Genomic DNA, 21,826 nt, shown 5'->3' with positions numbered 1-21,826 from the left:
AAATTGGAATTAAAGACTAATTAATTAAATGGCACAGATGGAACAATCCAAGCAGAAGATACAGTACATCAAATTATGATATTTGGTTGCATCGAGAAACAAACACAATTCAATATCATTACAATACGACTGCATGGCCAGGCACAACTCCAACACCATCATAAAGTTTGCAGACGACACAACAGTGGTAGGCCTGATCACCGACAACGACGAGACAGCCTATAGGGAGGAAGTCAGAGACCTGGCCGGATGGTGCCAGAATAACAACCTATCCCTCAACGTAACCAAGACTAAGGAGATGATTGTAGACTATAGGAAAGGAGGACCGAGCACGCCCCCATTCGCATTCTCATTGACGAGGCTGTAGTGGAGCAGGTTGAGAGCTTCAATTTCCTTGGTGTCCATATCAACAACAAACTAGAATGGTCCAAACACACCAAGACAGTCGTGAAGAGGGCATGACAAAGCCTATTCCCCCTCAGGGAACTAAAAAGATTTGTCATGGGTCCTGAGATCCTCAAAAGGTTCTACAGCTGCAACATTGAGAGCATCCTGGTTGCATCACTACCTGGTACGACAATTGCTCGGACTTTGACCGCAAGGCACTGCAGAGGGTAGTGCGTACAGCCCAGTACATCACTTGGGCTAAGCTGCCTGCAATCCAGGACCTCTACACCAGGTGGTGTAATAGAAAGGCCCTAAAAACTACCGCATGGCAAGTGGTACCGGAGTGCCAAGTCTAGGACAAAAAGGCTTCTCAACAGTTTTTACCCCCAAGCCATAAGACTCCTGAACAGGTAATCAAATGGCTACCCAGACTATTTGCATTGTGTGCCCCCCCCCACCACCACCCCTCTTTTTACGCTGCTGCTACTCTCTGTTTATCATATGTGCATAGTCACATTAACTGTAGATTCATGTACATACTACCTCAATTAGGCCGACCAACCAGTGCTCCCGCACGTTGTCTAACCAGGCTATCTGCATTGTGTCCCACCACCACCCACCAACCCCTCTTTTACGCTACTGCTACTCTCTGTTCCTCATATAGGCATAGTCACTTTAACCATATCTACATGTCCATACTACCTCAATAAGCCTGACTAGCCAGTGTCTGTATGTAGCCTCGCTACTTTTATAGCCTCGCTACTGTATATAGCCTGTCTTCTTACTGTTGTTTTATTTATTTACCTACCTATTGTTCACCTAGTAAGTAAGTCTGCCTGTAAGTAAGCATTTCACTGTAAGGTTGTATTCGGCGCACGTGACAAATAAACTTTAATTTGATTTGAAATCAATATAAATAGCATCATTGACGATAGGGGCCTGATGCACCACAAAATTCTGAGGGGGCACAGTGTAAGTGAGGATAACTGGGGGGTGGTTGGAGAATTTAGGATTTTTCAAACACCTGAATCAGCTGTTTCCTGCAATCTAGAGCCATAATCAATATGCTTAATTCTATGTATCCACCTGACTGGTGGTTCTTTTTTATTTAATAAACGAAATGTGTCTATCTGCATCTCTGCTAAAATCTGGGTAAACTATTTAAAAAGGAATGTGAGTATTATTCAGTACATTCAGTTATTGCTTGCTTTTGTAAAGGCTAACAACCTTTCCAGCAAGCATGCCAGCTAAAATAGTTAGACAAGCTAGCCATTCTAACTCGAAATGGCTTCTTTGTAGCAAGTGATGAGGTTGAGAGATTGGGAACCTATCTGGGCTGGCTAAAGCCAACTTCTTACAATAGGTGGCTAGTTGTATGACAGAGAAACAACAGCAAAACATTTTTTTTTTAAATAGGACAAATCTGAGGGGGAGTGTGCCCCTTTGCCCCCTATGAGCATGATGCCTCTGATTGATGATATGTGAGTGATAAAGTATGGTCACATTTAATTTGCTCTGTTACACCTATCTTTTGGAATGACTTCAATAGCAATAGTGAATCTATTTAGTTTATAAGTGAAGACTTCTGAACAATCCTTCTCACAATAGCACATTGTTTAAAGGTACAAATTCAACATATTTTGTACAAGATTTGTCTATGTTGAAACGGGGTTATAATGATGACATAACACTGTGGTTGAAATGTCCCCCTCAAAACAATAGCTTACATTGTTAACTTTTTTTCAAATGCAATTTATTTCACTTTACAATACGTTGACAAATTACATTGAAAGAATGTTGATACAACCAGTTTGTGCCCAGGCCATCACCGCAACACTAAGCTATTTCACAACGTTGACAGTGCAACCGCTGGGGGAAAAATAACCACTCTCTGCCATTTCTCTGTTTCGTTTACCCTCGTCAAGTCAAGTCGAGTTGTTTACCTAAGCCAATGCATCGTTATTCTACAGTAAGAATTAAGACGGTCAAAGATTGGCAAAGTGTAGAGTGAAACAGTAGCGGTGTGCCAGAAGTAAATGCAATTTGTCTGGGTCAAAATTGATCCACTGAATAATTGGAAATGACTAGCCTGGCATAGGCTGTCTTCTTATTGTATTTAGCATGACTAACTTTGCCCTGAGGTACACCGGTGATGCCCTCACGTCTGAAGGAAACACCCTTCTCTATTAGTTACTGTCTCTGTCATATTGAATTCAGATATACGCACAACACTGGATTCATACCACATGATATTGTATTCATACAACCACAGGGCTCAGCTGCTTCCATATCAAATTCATAGGATCAGAGTTCTCTGTTCATATTCATGTTGCATGTATAAAACCTTAAATGTTTTAAAACCAATGGTGCAGCTAGGTAAGACAAAATAGCTATGACTGCCCTAGAATATAAAACAATTTTCAAAGTCATGAGATCTCAAAGTTGCACAAATCCTTAGTGATATCTTATTGTCTGGCTACATCATTAAAAAGAAGGCTGGTATAAAATAGTTGGGTGTTTTCTAGGGGCTAAAAATACTTATGTTGTACCAAAAAGTTCACAAGTTTCTCTGATTCATTCCATCGATGTCTCCTACTGTTTTTCGCCAGACAACAAATAGATAACAAATCGAGGCCTTGATTGAGGTTCTGCCAAAACTGTGGCAAACAACTCGTGAGAATACTCAATCTGCACCTCACGATACAACAGCAATACGTGTCTCTCCAGTGTTGTAATAATGCTGGTCTCATAGTCTGTGTCTGAAATTGCAACATTTTCCCTATATAGTGCACTACAGTACATTTGACCAGAGTACAATGGGGCCTGGTCAAAAGTAGTGTACTACATAGGGAATAGGGTGACATTTGGGATACACACATAGTACATTCCAACATCCATAATTCAAACGATTTACATACAGCTGTAATCAATGAGGGTATCAAACTGATTAGTAGGGATGCATTACATTACTTATTCCAGATTCAGAGTCGACACTGTCATGTCTGCTCCCGCTGTCCCTCTCCTGTGCTCGAGGGCGCCAGACTGCCTATCACTACACACACCTGTCCCCTTCATTACGCGCACCTGTGCCTCATTGGACCCACCTGAACTCCATCATTATTTGATTGCCTTCTGTCTGTTTCCTCTGTTGCATTCCTTTGTCAACATTGATGTTGTTACTTTGTCCCCTGTCCAGACGCTGTTCCTGTCCTGTTTCATGGCAGTTATTTATTAAATGGTCTCCCTGTACCTGATTCTTGTCTCCAGCGTCTATCCTCATAGAATGCTAACACCCAAAATTGAAAGCATCAGGGAGGCCTCGTTTTTTGTTGGTGACGTCGGGTCCGGGTGCCGTTGCCGATGTTACCGGGGGTGCCTCAGCTGGCTCATAGGGCTTCCAGGCGCTAGCTGGCTCGAGAGGTTTTTCTTGCCCCGGTGGGCTCGGCAGTCGCCCACCCCACGTCATGCTTCAGCTGGTTCATCAGGCTCCCATGCCTCAGCGGGATCATCAGGCCTTCACGCCTCAACTGGATCGTCAGGCTCCCAAGCCTCAGCAGGTTTGCCAAGCTCCCACGCCTCTGCCGGTTCATATGGCTTCTATGCCCCCAGCCGGCTTGTCCTGTGCCCAGGCCTCGGCTGGCTTGTCCTGTGCCCTGCACACCTGTCCCATTCGTTATGCAAACCTGCGCCTCATTGGACCCACCTGAACTCCATCATTATTTGATTGCCTCCCCTTTATCTGTCTGTTTCTTCTGTTCCATCCTTTATCAGCATTGATGTTGTTATTTGGTCCCCTGTCCAGACGCTGTTCCTGTCCTGTTTCATGTCTGTTATTTATGAAATACCTGTACCTGCTTCCTGTCTCCAGCATCGATCCTCACAGTCGCATTGGCAATCAGTCTGTTGCATTAGCTTACGTTCATATTCTAGTCAATGTTGAGTTGTACTGCGCTGTGTGTATCTGTGCTGGTCTGTTGGGGCTTGCTGTATCCAATTAAGGATCTACCCTCAAGCAAGATTAACATATCTGAAGAAATCAAGTGGCATATGATACACACTTTATCGTTGAAGGTTTTTTTGCTCTGTAGACAACATGCTCTTCAATTACATATCAACATTTGTTTGGTAAAGGATTTGACTAGGGCTGCAAAGGGAGGGTATATTACTGGAAACTTTTGAGGTTTACCCGTATAATAACAGAATTTTGGGGTCTTTGAAGGATTTTATGTAATCTACCACAAGACATCTAGTGGCTCTTCTGGGTTCTTCAGATTATCACAGGTGTCTGTAATTATCTCTTGCCCACTGTGTGGCTTTATCAAATGTAGCATACAGTGCTCCATTCTTTTTATTTTTTTATCCTGAAAAACTCCCCAGTCATTATCGATTACAAGCATACCCATAACACCACCACTATTCTTGAAAATATGGAGAGTGGTACTCAGTAAAGTGTTGTATTGGATTTGCCCCAAACAAAACACTTGCTATTCAGGACAAAAAGTAAATTGCTTTGTCACATTGTTTTGCTGTATTACTTTAGTGCCATGTTGCAAACAGGATGCATGTTTTGGAATATTTGCATTCTGTACAGGCTTCGTTATTTTCACTCTGTCAATTAAATTAGTATTGTGGAGTAATTGCAATGTTGTTATAACATGACATATAGAATTGTTTTAAGATGGTCATACCATGGATCATTTAGCTAATTGATTTTGAATTTCAGGACCCCTTTAGGTATCCATGACAATCTAATGCACTTGTTCTCTTGCTCAGTTGTGCGCCGGGACCTCCCACTCGTCTTTCTATTCTGGTTAGGGCCAGTTTGAGCTGTTGTGTGAAGGGAGTAGTACACAGCATTGTACGAGATCTTCAGTTTCTTGGCAATTTCTCGCATGAAATAACCTTCATTTCTCAGAACAAGAATAGACTGACGAGTTTCAGAAGAAAGTTCTTTATTTCTGGCCATTTGGAGCCTGTAATCGAACCCAAAAATGCGGATGCTTCAGATACTCAACTAGTCTAAAGAAGGCCAGTTAAATTGCTTCTTTAATCAGGACAACAGTTTTCAGCTGTGCTAACATAATTGCAAAAGGGTTTCTAATGATCAATTAGCCTTTTAAAACGATACACATGGATTAGCTAACACAATGTGCCATTGGAACACAGGATGATGGTTGCTGATAATGGGCCTCTGTACGCCTATGTAAATATTCCTTTAAAAATCATCCCTTTCCCGCTACAATAGTAATTTACAAATACAATGTCAATGTCTACATTGTATTTCTGATCAATTTGATGTTATTTTAATGGACAAAAAAAATGGCTTTTCTTACAAAAAGGACATTTCTAAGTGACCCCAAACTTTTGAACTTACTTAGGCTTTCCATAACAAAGGGGTTGAATACTTATTGACTCAAGACATTTCAACGTTACATTTGAATGAATTTGTAAAAAAAATTGAAAAAATATCATTCCACTTTGACATTATGGCTGCTGTGGTTTGAATGCTTTGGTTTCTTACTGTAGGCCAGTGACAACAATTTTCAATTTTAAGCCATTTTAAATTCAGCCTGTAACACAACAAAATGTAGAAAATCAGGATTGTGAATACTTTCTGAAGGCACAGTATAAATTACCAAAGTTACGATAGATTGCTTTAACAAATTTACTGAAGCTTTTCAACCCTAACTACTGTATGACTGGTGGAAAAGTTTGACTCATTATTTTTCATTATATCCGCCTGTAGTATGTTATTCTTAGTAGAGTGTTTTGCTTCAAAATAGATTGAATGACAGTTCGATAAGCTGGGAAAAGCCTCAAGTCAAGAGAGGTGTAAGTGTTACAGATACAGTATTTCTGTAATGACATGCATGCAATTCTAATGTAGCCAAGAGCCACCAGTACTCTGAGAACTGAACATTTGCCAATGATCACAGCGCGACCCACACCACACTACAACATACACCAACCACAACACTACCCAATCACATATTTAATATACACCTTGGGTGTCCATCCATGGATGGCCTCAAGAGCACAAAACCTTGTTGATTGCAAAGTTCTGTGTATGCCTTACAAATGCCTTCAACAGTTAAAGCTGCAGAGAGAAGTAAATAAACAGAACATTATTTTGGACCAAAGAAGACAGACAAAACGTTCCAATAAGAAACCAAAGCATTCAAACCACAGCAGCCTTGTACAAAGTGCAAGTTGGGGACCATGCATTTCTGAAGGAGGTTGAGGTTGAAACTAAAAATGTACATTGATCACCTCCACAGACGGTTCTTGTCCATATGCCACAGTGGGGCTCTAATGTATAAACGACTCTTACCCAATATGCCCATGACACACAAAGGGAAACATGACTCGGGCCCTCACTGATGAAACTCAATTCTCAACATTGACTGTGAGCCAGCTCAATCTAGGAGTCCGTGTTTTCTTTAATATGAGACGCGGAGTGTTGCAGCTGTGCTATTCACAAATTAACGTGTGTCCCATTTGGTTCCTTGTTTGCTTATCAGAGCTCTAATGACAGATATTTGATGCTTCATGTGATAATCATTGTCTAGCACTGAAGTCAAGAGTCTAGTCCGGATGAAAATCTATGAGACATTTGCACTCAATGGAGCTCACATGATCTGCTATGAATGTCTACTCCTTCACAATCTTATCTCCTATGCCAAGTGATGTTCATTGTTTTCAAAGGAAAATAACATGTAAAACCAAATGTCAGATTGGAGCTCCATTAATTACATTCTAAAACAATACCTTCTTGTTTCATTTTTGAGTATTTTGAAATCACTATGCTGTTGTTAAAAAATACAAATAGAGTCAATGACGTACACAAAACAGCAAATGTTTTCTAGCAGCATTATGTCAAATAAGGACATAGCCATTCAAAGGATGCATTCATCGGTATAAGACCATATAATGTATGAATAATGCCCAGACCACCTTCGCAGAAGCATATGCAGGACAATACAGTGATTCTATTAATCAGGTTTTAATATCTGAATCAATTTTACTCTACCGCACATTAAATTGTGATTTGGTTTAAATTACACGGTAGGTGTTAAAGCTTTTTTTCTCTCCTGCAGTGAAATGTAACTGAAGCCAATTAAACACAGCTGACTACATTACTAGTCAAATTGGTCCATGCTATCAGGGATCCTTAGGACATCCCTACCCCATTGAAGTTGAAATGTAAAATGGTTAAGTTAAGGGTTAAGGTTAGAGTTAGGTAAGGGTTAGGGATAGGGTAAGGGTAGGGGGGGTTAAGGGTAGGGTTAGGGTAGAACTAGTGAAATTATGCACAAGGGTGTGAATAGAAATTCAGCCATTTCCCTCTGAATAAAAAAACTGCATTTTATCTATTCTAGAGAAATCAAACGTAACCAAAAATTGTAATGGGAAGCCATCCACAAGATAAACTCATTGACACACAGCTGAATGTGTCTGACTGAAGATTGTAGTCACACTCACAGTCACACACAGGCTATGCACTTTTGGAGATAGCCTTTCTCTGTGTGCCAAAAGAGTCTTTCACTCTCTAAATGTTTTGGAGACATTGGGGCATCCAGCAGCCACTGAGCTATAAAATTACCGGCGAGGGGCGAATTAAGAACGGAAAGGCAAGGACGAAGGACAATGCCAGTGGGAGTTTGAGTTGGATTTATAGGGCTGCTCATGCGACTGATCTCCTCTTTCGGTTCCTCAGCCCTGTCTGCTGCTCCAGGAGTTTGGTTCACATTTCCAACCTCTATCTAAGCAATTATTTCAAATGAACTGTGGCTTGGTATCATGGCAACTATTCAGCAAATATGTATTGTGTCTATGAATAACTTTAAAGATGTAAAGTATGGCCTTACAAGTTAGAGGAGTACATATCTAAAAGTGTACACTTCGTCATTGAGATTTATGTAGATAGTTGGGGGAGAAAGACAGTTCAGGTACATCTTTCTCATTTTCCCATCTTATGTAAGTCGCTGCACAAGTGGAAGGCCACCTCTCTCTTTCTGACACACACACACAAAACTGCACTCACACACACACGCACGCACGCACACACACACACACACACACACACACACACACACACACACACACACACACACACACACACACACACACACACACACACACACACACACACACACACACACACACACACACACACACACACACACACACACACACACACACACACACACACACACACACACACTCCTAGCCTTTCTCGTGACAGTAGAGTCATGTCGATACATTTGCCCTTTGATTATATACTGCTGGGCAACAGATCAATCCCATACTCCCCTAAACACTCACAAAACCCCTGGAAGAGCAGAAAACATGTTTTCCCAGGACTCTAAGATAGATAATGAACTAAGTACACACCGTAGCGAACAGCAAGGCAAGGAAGCTAACCTGGCACACTGGCGTGAAAGGCAAACATATTAGGCATCACACAAAGTGGGAATTGTAACGTGGCTCATATAGTGATGACCATATATTTAGAACAGGTTGAACTTCTAGGCACTACGACAGAAACCCATCTGAACGCTGTCTTGCTGTCTGTCCCTCCGACATTTTCAACATTGTTTCAATATTCAAATTCAATCTCCAGACATCCCATACCAGTAATGAATGTGTCGGGAGTCGGGACGAGACAGATGGGCAGGCAGCGTTTCTCCGCCAGTCGAAATCATGAATCAGCTGGCATCATTTTTATGGATATATACAAAGAAATGTCGACTGAAAAAAGGTTAGTTTGCAGTCTTTCCAGGTTCAGTTTGAAGTGATTGTGTAAACTGTGTTGTTGGCTAGCTCCTACTCTGAACCACAGTGTCCTGACGAGTGAGCACATCTTCTATGCCAGGCAAAACACGCATCATTAGCTCATCGTTAAGGATGTATCCAGTTAAATGTCACTCGAAAACAGCTCAAACAAATGCAAATGCAGCTACTGTTGTTATTCTGGCTGCACTGTTTGACGTGACTGTAAATTAGCCGTAGTTGGCTAGCTAGCAAGCAAGGGTTACGAACGTTGCCAGTCAGTATGGCAATAGAACATTTAGAACGAATGTCTGGGTCACGTCCATAGATACAGAACAATAAGACTGAATGACAGGGTCAGGTCTCTGGCAACCGAACCGATAGAACGAAGGACCAGCCGGCTTGGGTAGTAACACTAGATTTATGTCTGGACTATATCTTGTGGAAGGATGAAATAATCTGCATTTTTCAAAATACAGTTTTTAATTTAATATGTCAATCATTATTTGAATATGTTGGTAACCCGTTGTAAAAAAGTGATAATGACCTCGAAGCCGGTGTTTGGAGGATATATTGGCACGTTTGCCAAACACAGCCGTGCCAACACATCCTCCAAACACCGGCTTCTCAGGCATTATCACTTAAGAAGACAACAGGGCTGGGGTCAATTCCATTTCAATTCCAGGCAATTCAGAAAGTAAATCAAACTCCAAATATAATTCCAAATGTTCTTTGTTGAAAAACATGAAAGAGAATTTCTGTGTTCCTGAATTGACTGGAATTGAAATGGTTTGGCCCCAACCCTGGTAGACAAACGTGTCCATGCCAACACACATTAAAAAAACACATACATAATGACCCACTGAACACTACCTAAAAACAAAGACCCAATCCCCCCAGAAAAGGAAAGGTTTCCACATCGTGTTTTACTATATCCAATACTGTTACTGTAATTGATTTACACTACCAATAATGCTACTGTAGTCCTTCTACGGTAACTCTTACTGCAAAGCCTTATTTGCATATTTCCCAAAATGCCTTTCCTTTGGAATTAATTGTTGAGTTACCACTCATTATTGTATTTGTTAGCACCAGAGACATGGTTGTTGCAGGTATCCATGTTCAATCTTGTGGCCTTCACCAAGTGAGATCCTAAGTAAATATGTTCTTATTCAAATGTAATTATTTAACACATAAGGCCTCATGAATGTTTTACACCGTACCCAAACCGGCCGCGCTTGTGCGCCAACATGCGCAAATTGATTTTGTCCCCCCACACCAAACGCGATCATGACACAAAGGTTGAAATATCAAAACAAACTCTGAATCAATTATATTAATTTGGGGACAGATCAAAAAGCATGAAACATTTATGCCAATTTAGCTAGCTAGCTTGCAGCTGCTAAATACCATTACTGGTATTGTCATCTATTGTATGGGGTGGGGAGGGAAGGGAAGGGGAGAGTGGTTTGAATTCAGTCTAAGTGATGTTGCAATTCACCTTTTTTCCATAGGAGCCCTGTTTTACATGAAGCTCCAATTATGTGTTTGCTTGGCTTACCTTTATCAATGGAAAGTGATTTATTTGTATGTGTCACAGGTGTCGTTGGAAGTAGACCAAAGTGCAGCGTGGTGAATGTACATTTTATTTTATTTTAAAATGTCGCCAACAAAACAGCAAACGAAAGAAACAACCTTGAAGCTTACAGGGCTAAGTGCCACAAACAAAGTTAACTACCAACACTGAAAGGAGGGAAATAGGGCTACCCAAGTATGATTCCCAATCATAGACAGCTGTCCCTGATTGAGAGCTATCTCCAGCTAACACATAGAAACACAAATCATAGAAATAAAGGACATAGAATGCCCACCCAAATCACACCCTGACCAAACCAAAAAGAGACAGGGCGTAACAGGGGAGGGTCTGGGTGGGCATCTGTCCTCGGTGGCAGCTCTGGTGCGGGACGTAGATCCCGCTCCACCTCTGGCTCACCCTGCTTTGGTGGCGCCTCTGGTGTGAGGACCCTCGCCGCCGACCGCGGACTGGGGACCCTCTCTGCGGGCCCCGGACTGGAGACCGTCGCTGGAGGCTCTGGACTGGAGGCTGTGTTTGGAGGCTTTGTGCCATGACTCCTCACTGGAGGCTTCGTGCCATGGATCATCACTGGAGGCTTCTTGTCATGGATCATCACTGGAGGCTTCGTGCCATGGATCATCACTGGAGGCTTCGTGCCATGGATCATCACTGGGGGCTTCATGCCATGGATCATCACTGGAGGCTTCTTCCTGGGCGCAGGCACCAGACACACCAGGCTGGGAGACACACAGGAGACCTGGTCCTTGAAGCAGACACAGGACTCATCGGGCTGGAGAGACACATAGGAGGCCTGGTAAGTGGGGCGGGCATCGGATACACTGGGCCGTCAAGGCGCATTGGTGGTCTTGAGTGCAGAGCTGGCACAACCTGTTCTGGCTGATGCCCACTTCCACCCAGCAAATTTCGGGACGCTGGCACAGAGCACACCGGCCTGTAAATGCTCACTCGAGACACCCTGCGCATCACCACATAACACGGTGCCTGACCAGTCACATGCTCCCCACGGTTAGCACGGGGAGTTGGCTCAGGTCTAAACTCCGACTCTGCCAATCTCCCCGTGTGCCACCCCCCAAAAAAACTTTTTGGAGCTGCCTCTCGGGCTTCCGTGACCGGGACTTGGCCCCTGCCATTCTCTCCTCACCGGTCCAGCTCGTCCTCCAGGTTGGCGCACGCTGCTTGGTCTTTTGGTGTTGGGTAGTTCTGTCACGGGTGTCGTTGGAAGTAGACCAAAGTGGTGAGCGTACATTTTATTTTATTTTTAAATGTCGCCAACAAAACAACAACGACAGAAACAACCGTGAAGCTTACAGGGCTAAGTGCCACAAACAAAGTCAACTACCCACACTGAAAGGAGGGAAAAGGGTAAACCTAAGTATGATTCCCAATCAGAGACAACGATAGGCAGCTGTCCCTGATTGAGAACCATACCCGGCCAACACATAGAAACACAAATCATAGAAATAAAGGACATAGAATGCCCACCCAAATCACACCCTGACCAAACCAGAAAAAAACATTAAAAAGGCTCTCTAAGGTCAGGGCATGACAGTATGATGTATCTTTCTGATTATAGACTTTTTTTTAAATGGCATGGCCATAAACAAAGCAATGCATATAAAATAACAATAATATGTTACTTTTGATTATACCCTTTTTTACAGTGTGGGCAATACCACGATAACGGAAATACACTGAGACTCAGATGTTTCACTTTAAAATATATGATGAACAAAAAACATTAATTTCAGAGTTTAACCACCCATACAACTCTATGCACAAAGACTACTTCAAAACACACAGAACATTTCACAAAAACACATTTACTGGAAGAACTGTGTAGATGCGACGTTTAGTAACAGAATGAAGGTAGAATGTCCTTCTGTGCCTCCCGATTGGCACAGTGGTCTAAGGCACTGCATCTCAGTGCTAGAAGTGTCACTATAGATCTGAGTTTGAGCCTGGGCTGCGTTGCAGCCGGCCGCGACCAGGTGATCCATGAAGCGGCGCACAATTGGCCCAGCATCGTTTGGGTTAGGGGAGGGTTTGGCCGGCCGGGATGTCCTTGTCCCATCGCGCTCTAGCGACTCCTGTGGCGGGCCGGGCACATGCATGCTGACACGGTTGCCAGTTGGACAGTGTTTTCCCTCGACACATTGGTGCGGCTGGCTTCCGGATTAAGCGAGCAGTGCGTCAAGAAGCAGTGCAGCTTGGCAAGGTCATGTTTCGGTGGATGCATGGCTCTCGACCTTCGCCTCTCCCGAGTCTGTGTGGGAGTTGCAGCGATGGATCAAGAGTCTAACTACCAATTGGATATCATGAAATTGGGGTGAAAAAGGGGTAAAAATAAACATATAGAGACTACCGGTCAAAAGTTTTAGAAAACCTACTCATTCAATGTTTTTCCTTTATTTTGATTATTTTCTACATTGTAGAATAATAGTGAAGACATCAAAACTATGAAATAACACACATGTAATCATGTAGTAACCAAAAAAGTGTTAAACAAATCAAATAGCCACCCTTTGCCTTGATGACAGCTTTGTACACTCTTGGCATTTTTCAATATTTGAGCAATTACATTTAACAATGGTACTTTCTTGATAATGAAAACAAAGCTGTGAAAACCATTGCATTTAAGTCATAGTTAAGCTATGTCTCTAACAGTGAAGTGGAACTAGACAATAATGAAATATCCAAAAGTTCTTCTTCTCTATTTGTATATCTCTGAATGCACTCAATAAATGTGGTGGATGGTTGATCTGCTAGGGCTGTCAGAGAGTCAGGTGCAGTTACTGCCTCACAAAATCTCTGACCAAAAATAGCCTTTGTGGCATTGTGTATCACTACAATTCTGTGACACATTGTAATGGATACTGTCATTTATACTGTAATTTTAGGTATTACCAACAGTAAAAATCTCTGAAACGTTTTACTACAGTATACTGTAAATGATGGTACATTGTGGGGAAATTGATGTAAATGAAAAGGTACTGTAATTCCACCACACAGAATATAGTACCTTTAGTGTGCCAACAACCTTTTGACCACTAGTGGATGCATGGTATTGTTGTTTCTGGCTCAATAACCTATTTTGAGGTGTGCCTTGTTATATTTTTTGCACCCGTGAGTGAGATTGCTGTACCAATTTAATTCGTACGTGGTTATTCGTTTAAAATATATAAGGGACAGATTGAAGTGGCAGCAAGTCTTGAACCGTTGAAGTGGCCCAAGTCTTAAACGGTTGAGTATTTTGCCATGTCCTTTTGGTCTGTTTTGTCCTGTAGTCGCTGCCAGTTTGTAACCTTTTGTTAAGGTCTCTAGAGGGTCAAGTGATATAAAACACCAACTATTCATTAATATGCCAAAATGTGTAAACACTTTAACTTTATCTAGCAGCCAACCTACTTGCACCAATCCCTTGTAATTACCATAAAATCAAGTGAAATACAAACCCCTCCACTCAATGAATTTGATTAATTCATCCATTAATTCATTAATTCTGATTACGGTAGCATTTATACTTTTTTACAGTATAATATAGTACATTTTAAGGTATTGTACTGTGTGTCATTACACAGTACTTGTTTTGATACCATATGAATTTGACAGTAGTTTACAGGCAGCTCGTGGCAAGTAAAATGCAGTATTTCATATTACAGTACACCTACTGTAATATAAAATACTGCATTTTACTTGCCACGAGCTGCCTGTAAATTACTGTCAAATTCATGGCAACCCCTTTACAGTGTATAGCCTACACTGTAAATTGTACGGTAATTTGAGATATTATCTTAGATATTATTTTCGATATTATCCCCAGTAAAAAACGATTTTACTGCAGCATACTGTAAACGATGCTGCATTGTGGAGCTGCCTGTGAATTGCTGTCAAATTCATGGTAATCCCTTTTCAGTGTTTGCATGTTTGTCATGCAATGAATTAGTCATACCTCAGTTCAAGTAGTATTTATTTACTTTTAAATATGTGATGCACTTGATTGAGCATGCCTGGTACAAATGAACCAATTAAAAGTGCAAAAATAAAGTGCGAACCCTGCCCATCTGTCACTCCAGGCAGGCCCATTCAAATCCCATCTCATATCAAATACTACTTGAACTCAAGTCTGGAAATGCAATGGTACCCCTAACACAACATCATTCAATCAAAGCAGGAGTTTGCAGGGTTTGGGAAAAACAGCATTTCAGAGATACAATAAAGGATGCTCGTTGGTATCTATTGCGGTGTGGTTGATTTTCCATTCAGACTCAAATTCATTGAGGGGAGAGGTTTTTATTTCACAGTATTTTATTGTAATTACAAGAACATAAAAGATACCTCAGCACAAGAGGAATATTTGCCCAGAGTCTTAGATTTCTAGTAGTAGGACTATATATGAGCTCCGCCCATGGTGTTGAACCCCGCAAGACCCCAACACAAGGGACACCGGAAATGTGGCATTTAAAATGAACATGGTGGTGGTGGCCACAGATGTTGGGCATAATATACAGTAAGATAACTCCCACGTCAAAACAGATAGATAGCAATGGTCTGGAAGATCCCTTTGCCGGGTGCAACATGTGAGGGTTATTTAAACATTTAGGGAGGCAAAATCAATTATTAGCGCCCAGAGTTGACGTAACTAGAAGCAACAACCTAGTTGTCAAGTTACTGCTCCACCAATTCTTCCATTCAGAGATATCACACCTTGAAATTATTAACTAGAAACATAGCAAATTCCGGGAAAAAAAACATTGCAGATGCGGGCTGGTACACGGTCTCAGAGGGCTATTTGTACTGCATGAACACACTGACAAGAAAGCCCTGCCTCTCGGATAATTGTGGTTGACGTGCCCAAAATACAGAAAACAGTTACTGAGGTGAGCTGCTGCACGTCTTGTGCGGTGTGTGTGTGTGTGGGGGGAGACTCTTTTCAGAGTTATTCTCCGCGGCTGTTCTCTGTCAAGGTGGTGTGTTGCGGACAGCTGTTACGAGGCAAAGGTTGAATTACAATCTCCCGCGAGCCGCCGAGCACGCACACCGTGCGGTCACCCCCGCCCCTTCTCCTCCCGATTCCTACGAGAGCACTCATTATTCTCGGCTTGACAACTGACGAGGTCTTCTTACAGAGTCACTAATTGATAAATCCTGAATCTTGTCTTGCAATATTCGCGCACAATAGGGAGCGCGTGGACAGAAAGCAATCACTGATAGGGTAAATAAGACACAGGGGTCTCTAATAGCAGACAGTGAAGACGCAACATATCCAGTGAAAGACACATCACTGCACTTCCTTGCTGTAGACTAGGAAATATGTTCCTGAATATGAAATGTTCAAAAATATAGAAAGTAGCGATATTCAGGTGTTATATGACCCCTATTTCTCACACACTGCCACACACAACAACCGGCATTCATTTGCGCCCATCTAATTTTAGAATTATAGCCTAACTGACCTTGTAGTCTAGAATACACAAACTAGATGGAGAATGTATTATCAAAGAATAGAAATTAGCTCAATAACTCTTCAATAGCCTAACCACAGATCATTGCAAATATATAGACTGGCAAGCCCACCTCCTCGTCATCCTTCGGCGGTGGCTTCTGTCTCTGATTCGGCTGCTGCTCCTTCGTGGCTGTCATTGCAAACTCCTTGTAATAGAAACTTGGAGTCAACTCGCTGAGAATCCTAAAGATGCGCTGCAGTCAGAGCCCACTGCCCCGTGGATTAGTCAAAACGGCGATCGTGATGTCCTAGTACTGCCTGGTAAGTATAGGCGCCGGTTTATCAATTGCAGAATCTTAATTAAGCAGGAGGCATGCAGCAATGTGGTCCGTCACGAATTAATTCTGCGAAGTCTTAGAACGTCTGACAAGAACCCTTCTAATGCTGGTTGTCTCTCCTTATTATGTCAAATAGAGAGGGCAAAAATATCGATTCGTCAGAATAATAAGAAGAAATACATAGAAACATATCAAGTAGACTGGCTGCTTATACCCCTCTATCTTTCTGCAAGCGACACACGAGGGGATCTTGACTACTCGCTCCTTGTCTATCTGTGTGATCCATGGTGATGGTGTGGTTGAGGAACTGGGAGGGGGAGGAGGGGAAGGGGCATCGGAGTGGTCTGATGCGTTCCCACGGCAAAATGGGTGGGGGTGTGATTACGTGTTTGACATAATATACACTTAATGAAGACCCAACAGAGCTCAAATGGGCATGTTATTTCCACATCTTTTAGTTGTACTATTTCAGAATATAGCCATTACAAGTCCTACTAGTTTAACCATTATGCGTGTAGGCTACAGTTGATGATAGTAGTGGTAGGCTGCAGTGTAATGCCGGCCTATAGCTATTGGTTGGTTAATATTTATCAGTTTGAATCATCAATCATGTTCAGAAACTGAGCTTTGTGCGTGCTGTCCATGGCGCTGACGACCTGAACCGTGTCTCGCATTTATCTCCATTGAGTGCAAACGCGCTGTCACGCACAACGAACACATCCTGCTTTTTCTATACCACCCCGTCAAAAAGGAATGATCACTGACGTAATCTGAGTTCATTTATTTTTGGTCCAATATGTTTTATGGGAAGCGGCTCTTGGTTAGTGTGGAGCTTAAAATTGTTGTTCGTTTTGTTGTCAATTTTTTTTGAGTGGCCTGTGCATTTGTACAATCGGCTATGCCAATCTGAAGACAGCTACATCAAACTCACTGTAGCGTTTGAGAGAAACATTTTTGACAAGGTTATAGGCTGGTTGGGAAATTACAAGAAGCCCCACACAATTAAAACCTTTGTTAATAACATGAGCCAGCCACCTCTGTTTAATCACTTAAATCTGTGCCTCCACACTCTATCTACCGCGCTCGAGCAAGACTTCGATCAAGAAGCTTTATACCTGCAATTGACGTTGCAAAAAAATATATACAGTGCACTGCAAAATTATTCAGACGTTTTGATTTCTTCACATTTTATTGTGTTACAAAGTGGGATTAACATGGATTTCATGATATTTTTTTTGTTAACAATCTACACAAAATACTCTGTAATAAAGAGTAATACAGATGTAATAACTAAACACCTTTGGCATTGATTACAGCTGTGAATCTTCTTGGGTGAGTCTCTAAGAGCTTTGTACACCTGAATAGTGAAATATTATTCCATTATTCTTTTCAAAATTCTTCAAACTCGGTCAAGATGTTGGGGATCATGGCTATACAGCACTTTCTAAACGTTCCATAGATTTTCAAGCAGATTTAAGTCAAAACTGTAACTTGCCAAGTCAGGAACATTCACTGTCTTCTTGGTAAGCATCTCCAGTTTAGATTTGGGCTTTTGTTGTAGGTCATTGTCCTGCTTAAAGGTGAATTCCTCTCCCAGTCTGTGGTGTAAAGCAGACTGAAGCAGTTTTTCCACTAGGACTTTGCCTGTAATTAGCTCCACCCGTTTATTTTTATCGTGGAAAACTCCCCAGTATTTGCTGATGACAAGCATACCCATACCATGATGCAGCCACCACCATGCATGAAAATAAAGAGGCATATGTGTTGTGTAGGATTTGTCCCAAACATAAGGCTTTGCATTTAGGCCACAAAGTGTATTCCTTAACCATTTTTTTTGCAGCATTACTCTAGTGCTTTGTTGCATACAAGATGCATGTTTTTGGAATATTTTTTGTCTGTATATTTGTATTCTTCTTTTAGCTCTGTCACTTAGGTCATTATTGTGAGTCACTACAATGTTATTGATCCATCCTCAGTTTTCTCTTGGCACAGCAATTGATCTCTGTAGCTGTTTTTAAATCACCAATGTCCTCATTGTAACATCACTGAGCAGTTTCATTCTTGTCCTGCAGCTCAGTTTAGAAAGACAACTGTATACTTGATGTGTCTGGGTGGGTTAATACATAATCCACAGCATAATTATTAACTTGACGATGATTGACCTCTACGGGATCGCCACAGTATTTTATTTATGATTTATTTTATTTTATTTTGTGTACACTGTTGACAAAAAATACAATTAAATCCATTTTAATCCCAGCTTGTAACACACTAAAATGTGAAGAAGTCCAAAGGGTCTTTGTAACGAGTGCGCTGAGAGTCGGGAAGCAAGTTCAGGGAGTGTTTTAATCAATTTTAAAAACAATGAACACGAAACACAAACAATGCACCGACATCAAAACAGAGTCAATAACACCTGAGGAAAGAACCAAGGGGAGTGACAGATATAGGGAAGATAATCAAGGAGGTGATGGAGTCCAGGTGAGTGTCATGAGGCGCAGGTGCGCAAGACTATGGTGACAGGCGTGCGGAATAATCAGCAGCCTGATGACCTAGAGGCCTGAATACTTTTTTAAGGCTTATAGTGTACTTTTCTTTTATTCCAGCTCTCTGACAATATGAGTGGGAAAACAGTCAGAGCATAATGGAAATATGTGGAAGAAATTTCCTAATGATCAGACTTGGGTTCAAATACATGTGTATTTGAGGATCTGCTATTTCAAATACTTTTTTGGTGTATTTGAGTATTTTCAAATACAAAGCCCAAAACAAGTACTTTTTCAGTGTTTCGTTATTTGTAAAAAACAAAAACAAATAGTCAGCTGCAGTATGTTCAAACAACAATTCAAATACTATGCTATACAACACATACCTGGGTTAAATGCATGAGAGTATATTTGAGTCAGTATATTTGAGTATTTTCCCATATCTTCTAAGTGTTTTTTCAAATATATTAAAATATTAAACTACTGGTCTTTTCAAATCAAATACAGATGAATACTTACTTTGAGTGTAGAGTACCTGTCACGCCCTCATCTGTTTCACCTGTATTTGTGCTTGTCTCCACCCCCTCCAGGTGTCGGCCATCTTCCCCATTATCCCATGTGTGTTTATACCTGTGTTCTCCGTTTGTCTGTTGGCAGTTCGTTTTGTTTCGTCAAGCCTACCAGTGTTTATCCCTCTGTTCCTGTCTCTTTATTGTTCCTGTTATTCCCGGTTTTGACCTTTTCTGCCCGCTCTGAGCCTGCCTGCCCTCCCGTACCTTTGCCTACTACTCTGGATTATTGACCTCTGCCTGACCTGACCCTGAGCCTGCCATCCTTTACCTTGGCCCCACTACTCTGGATTATCGACCCCTGCCTGCCTTGACCTGTCGTTTGCCTTCCCCTGTTGCCTTAATAAACACTGTTACTTCGACACAGTCTGCATTTGGGTCTTACCTGAAACGTGAGAGTACCAGTCAAAAGTTTCGACACACCTACTCATTCCAGGGTTTTTCTTTATTTTTATTATTTACTACATTGTAGAATAATAATGAAGACAAATAACACATAGTAACCAAAGAAGTGTTAAACAAATCAAAGTATATTTGAGGTTCTTCAAAGTAGCCACCCTTTGCCTTGATGACAGCTTTGCACTGCTGCTATAAAAATGTCTTATTTGAACATATGTTAGCTATCAGGGATTTTATAATCCCTACCTGGTCTCAGTTATAATGTAGCCTCATTTGTCAACACCAGTTTTATGAATACTTGTTAATGTCTGGGTGAGGTAAAGTTAGAGGTACAATACCATACAATAGTTTTGAATACTCTATTTACCAGAACCATAATTCCTCCAACAACAAATTTAGTTTTTGAACATGGCCATAAAATGAGCAGAGTTAATGACATGAATAATCGGAAATTACAATGACAAGATACTGTAATGGATGCTGTCATGTGATAAATGAGACATGCCATTCCATCAATTGCTGTGATAGATATGACATGTAATACACATAGTATCATCATGTAAGCCTAGGCGCATTGTAGGCTTTATCCCACAGTCCAAGTGTCACCAATTCATAAATCTCTTGATGTGTGGTATCAGAGTGTCATGTCATTTCAGCACGCCATGACACCCATCATCTCAGATTCTTCTGAAAATGTTTTTGTAGTCAGAAACTGGTACATTTGGCATTCCTGAAACATTCTTTTGCTGAAATAACATTTTATCTTGGATGAATTAATTGAACCAAAATTTGACATTTTAATTTATAGGATTCAGATAATATAAATTAAATATAGTACCTACTGTAACATCCGATTTGGACCAAACTTCTTCCTACCAATGAGTAAGACATGAGGAATAAAACCTCCCACACCCCATGCCAACCCCACCCCAAAAAACAGTATATAGTATCAGTTCTTTATTTTTGACAAGTCGTATGAATCTCTGGCTTGGAGTATTGCTTCTCCATACTTTTTAATGTATTCTCTGTGAATATGGTAATGATTTATTTTCCTTGTTGAGAGAAATTATTAATTGAAGTCGCTTGCATTATTTACCATATAGTATTGTGAAAGTCAATAGTGGTGTGTGGGTAAAATCACTGGGGAAGCCAAGGTAGGAAAAAAGCCATATAATTGAATTGTTTGCTTTATAACCTGTTTGTTCATATGCCTTGAATAAATTCAATCACACCTTTGTTTCATCACAAAACCGGGGTAGTCCCCACTCGCCCGCTAATTAGTAAACCTCCACCCGCAAATGGATTGATCTCTGACCTCAGCAGCGATACCAACCCTGTTTATGCCATAGTGGAAAAGCAGACAACAACGCTTTCCAAAATCAACCATCGGGCGCAGGCCTCGTAAAGGTTCTCTCCAGTCTAGCCCTGATGTCTTGCCACCCAAGATTGGCATCTGTCCAATATCGCAGTGCACAGCTGAAGCACGAGCAGGTAATGGGAGACATAAAGGGACAGAGGGAGAGAACCGGGAAACCAATGACAAATGCAGAAAAGGGAAAAATTCTGCTAGCTATGGAACTGCGCTTGAAAACTGAACAATTAAATTGAGATGAAATCCTCTTGCCCTTCGAACACTTCCGTGAGCACTGCGGCCGTCTCAGCAAGAAAAACATTGATGACCTTCCGCTTTGTTGGGGACTGTCACCCCTTACAATGACACTCTCTGCATTCAGAGAAGCCTACCAAGTTCAACCACCAGAGGGGACTGCAACGATGATCTACAAACAGGACATCACATGTTCCTGATTTTATGTTGATTTGTAACTTGCAGGACA

General features: G+C 41.5%; 1 protein-coding gene across 1 annotated transcript in view; it reads right to left on the bottom strand.

The window, feature by feature from the left end:
* The window catches only part of LOC109865560 (inactive dipeptidyl peptidase 10), a 199,924-nt gene extending 183,051 nt beyond the window's left edge, over positions 1 to 16,873 (bottom strand). The window contains exon 1 of the mRNA XM_020453840.2: positions 16,331 to 16,873. Within this exon, the coding sequence (XP_020309429.1) occupies positions 16,331 to 16,396 (66 nt within the window). The 5' untranslated portion in view covers positions 16,397 to 16,873. The remainder of the gene's footprint in view (positions 1 to 16,330) is intronic.
* Positions 16,874 to 21,826: the final 4,953 nt, after the last annotated feature.

The sequence above is a fragment of the Oncorhynchus kisutch genome, linkage group LG2 (assembly GCF_002021735.2).
Source record: "Oncorhynchus kisutch isolate 150728-3 linkage group LG2, Okis_V2, whole genome shotgun sequence".
In the NCBI taxonomy this organism is placed as follows: domain Eukaryota; kingdom Metazoa; phylum Chordata; class Actinopteri; order Salmoniformes; family Salmonidae; genus Oncorhynchus; species Oncorhynchus kisutch.
This window is presented reverse-complemented; position numbering and strand designations above follow the sequence as displayed.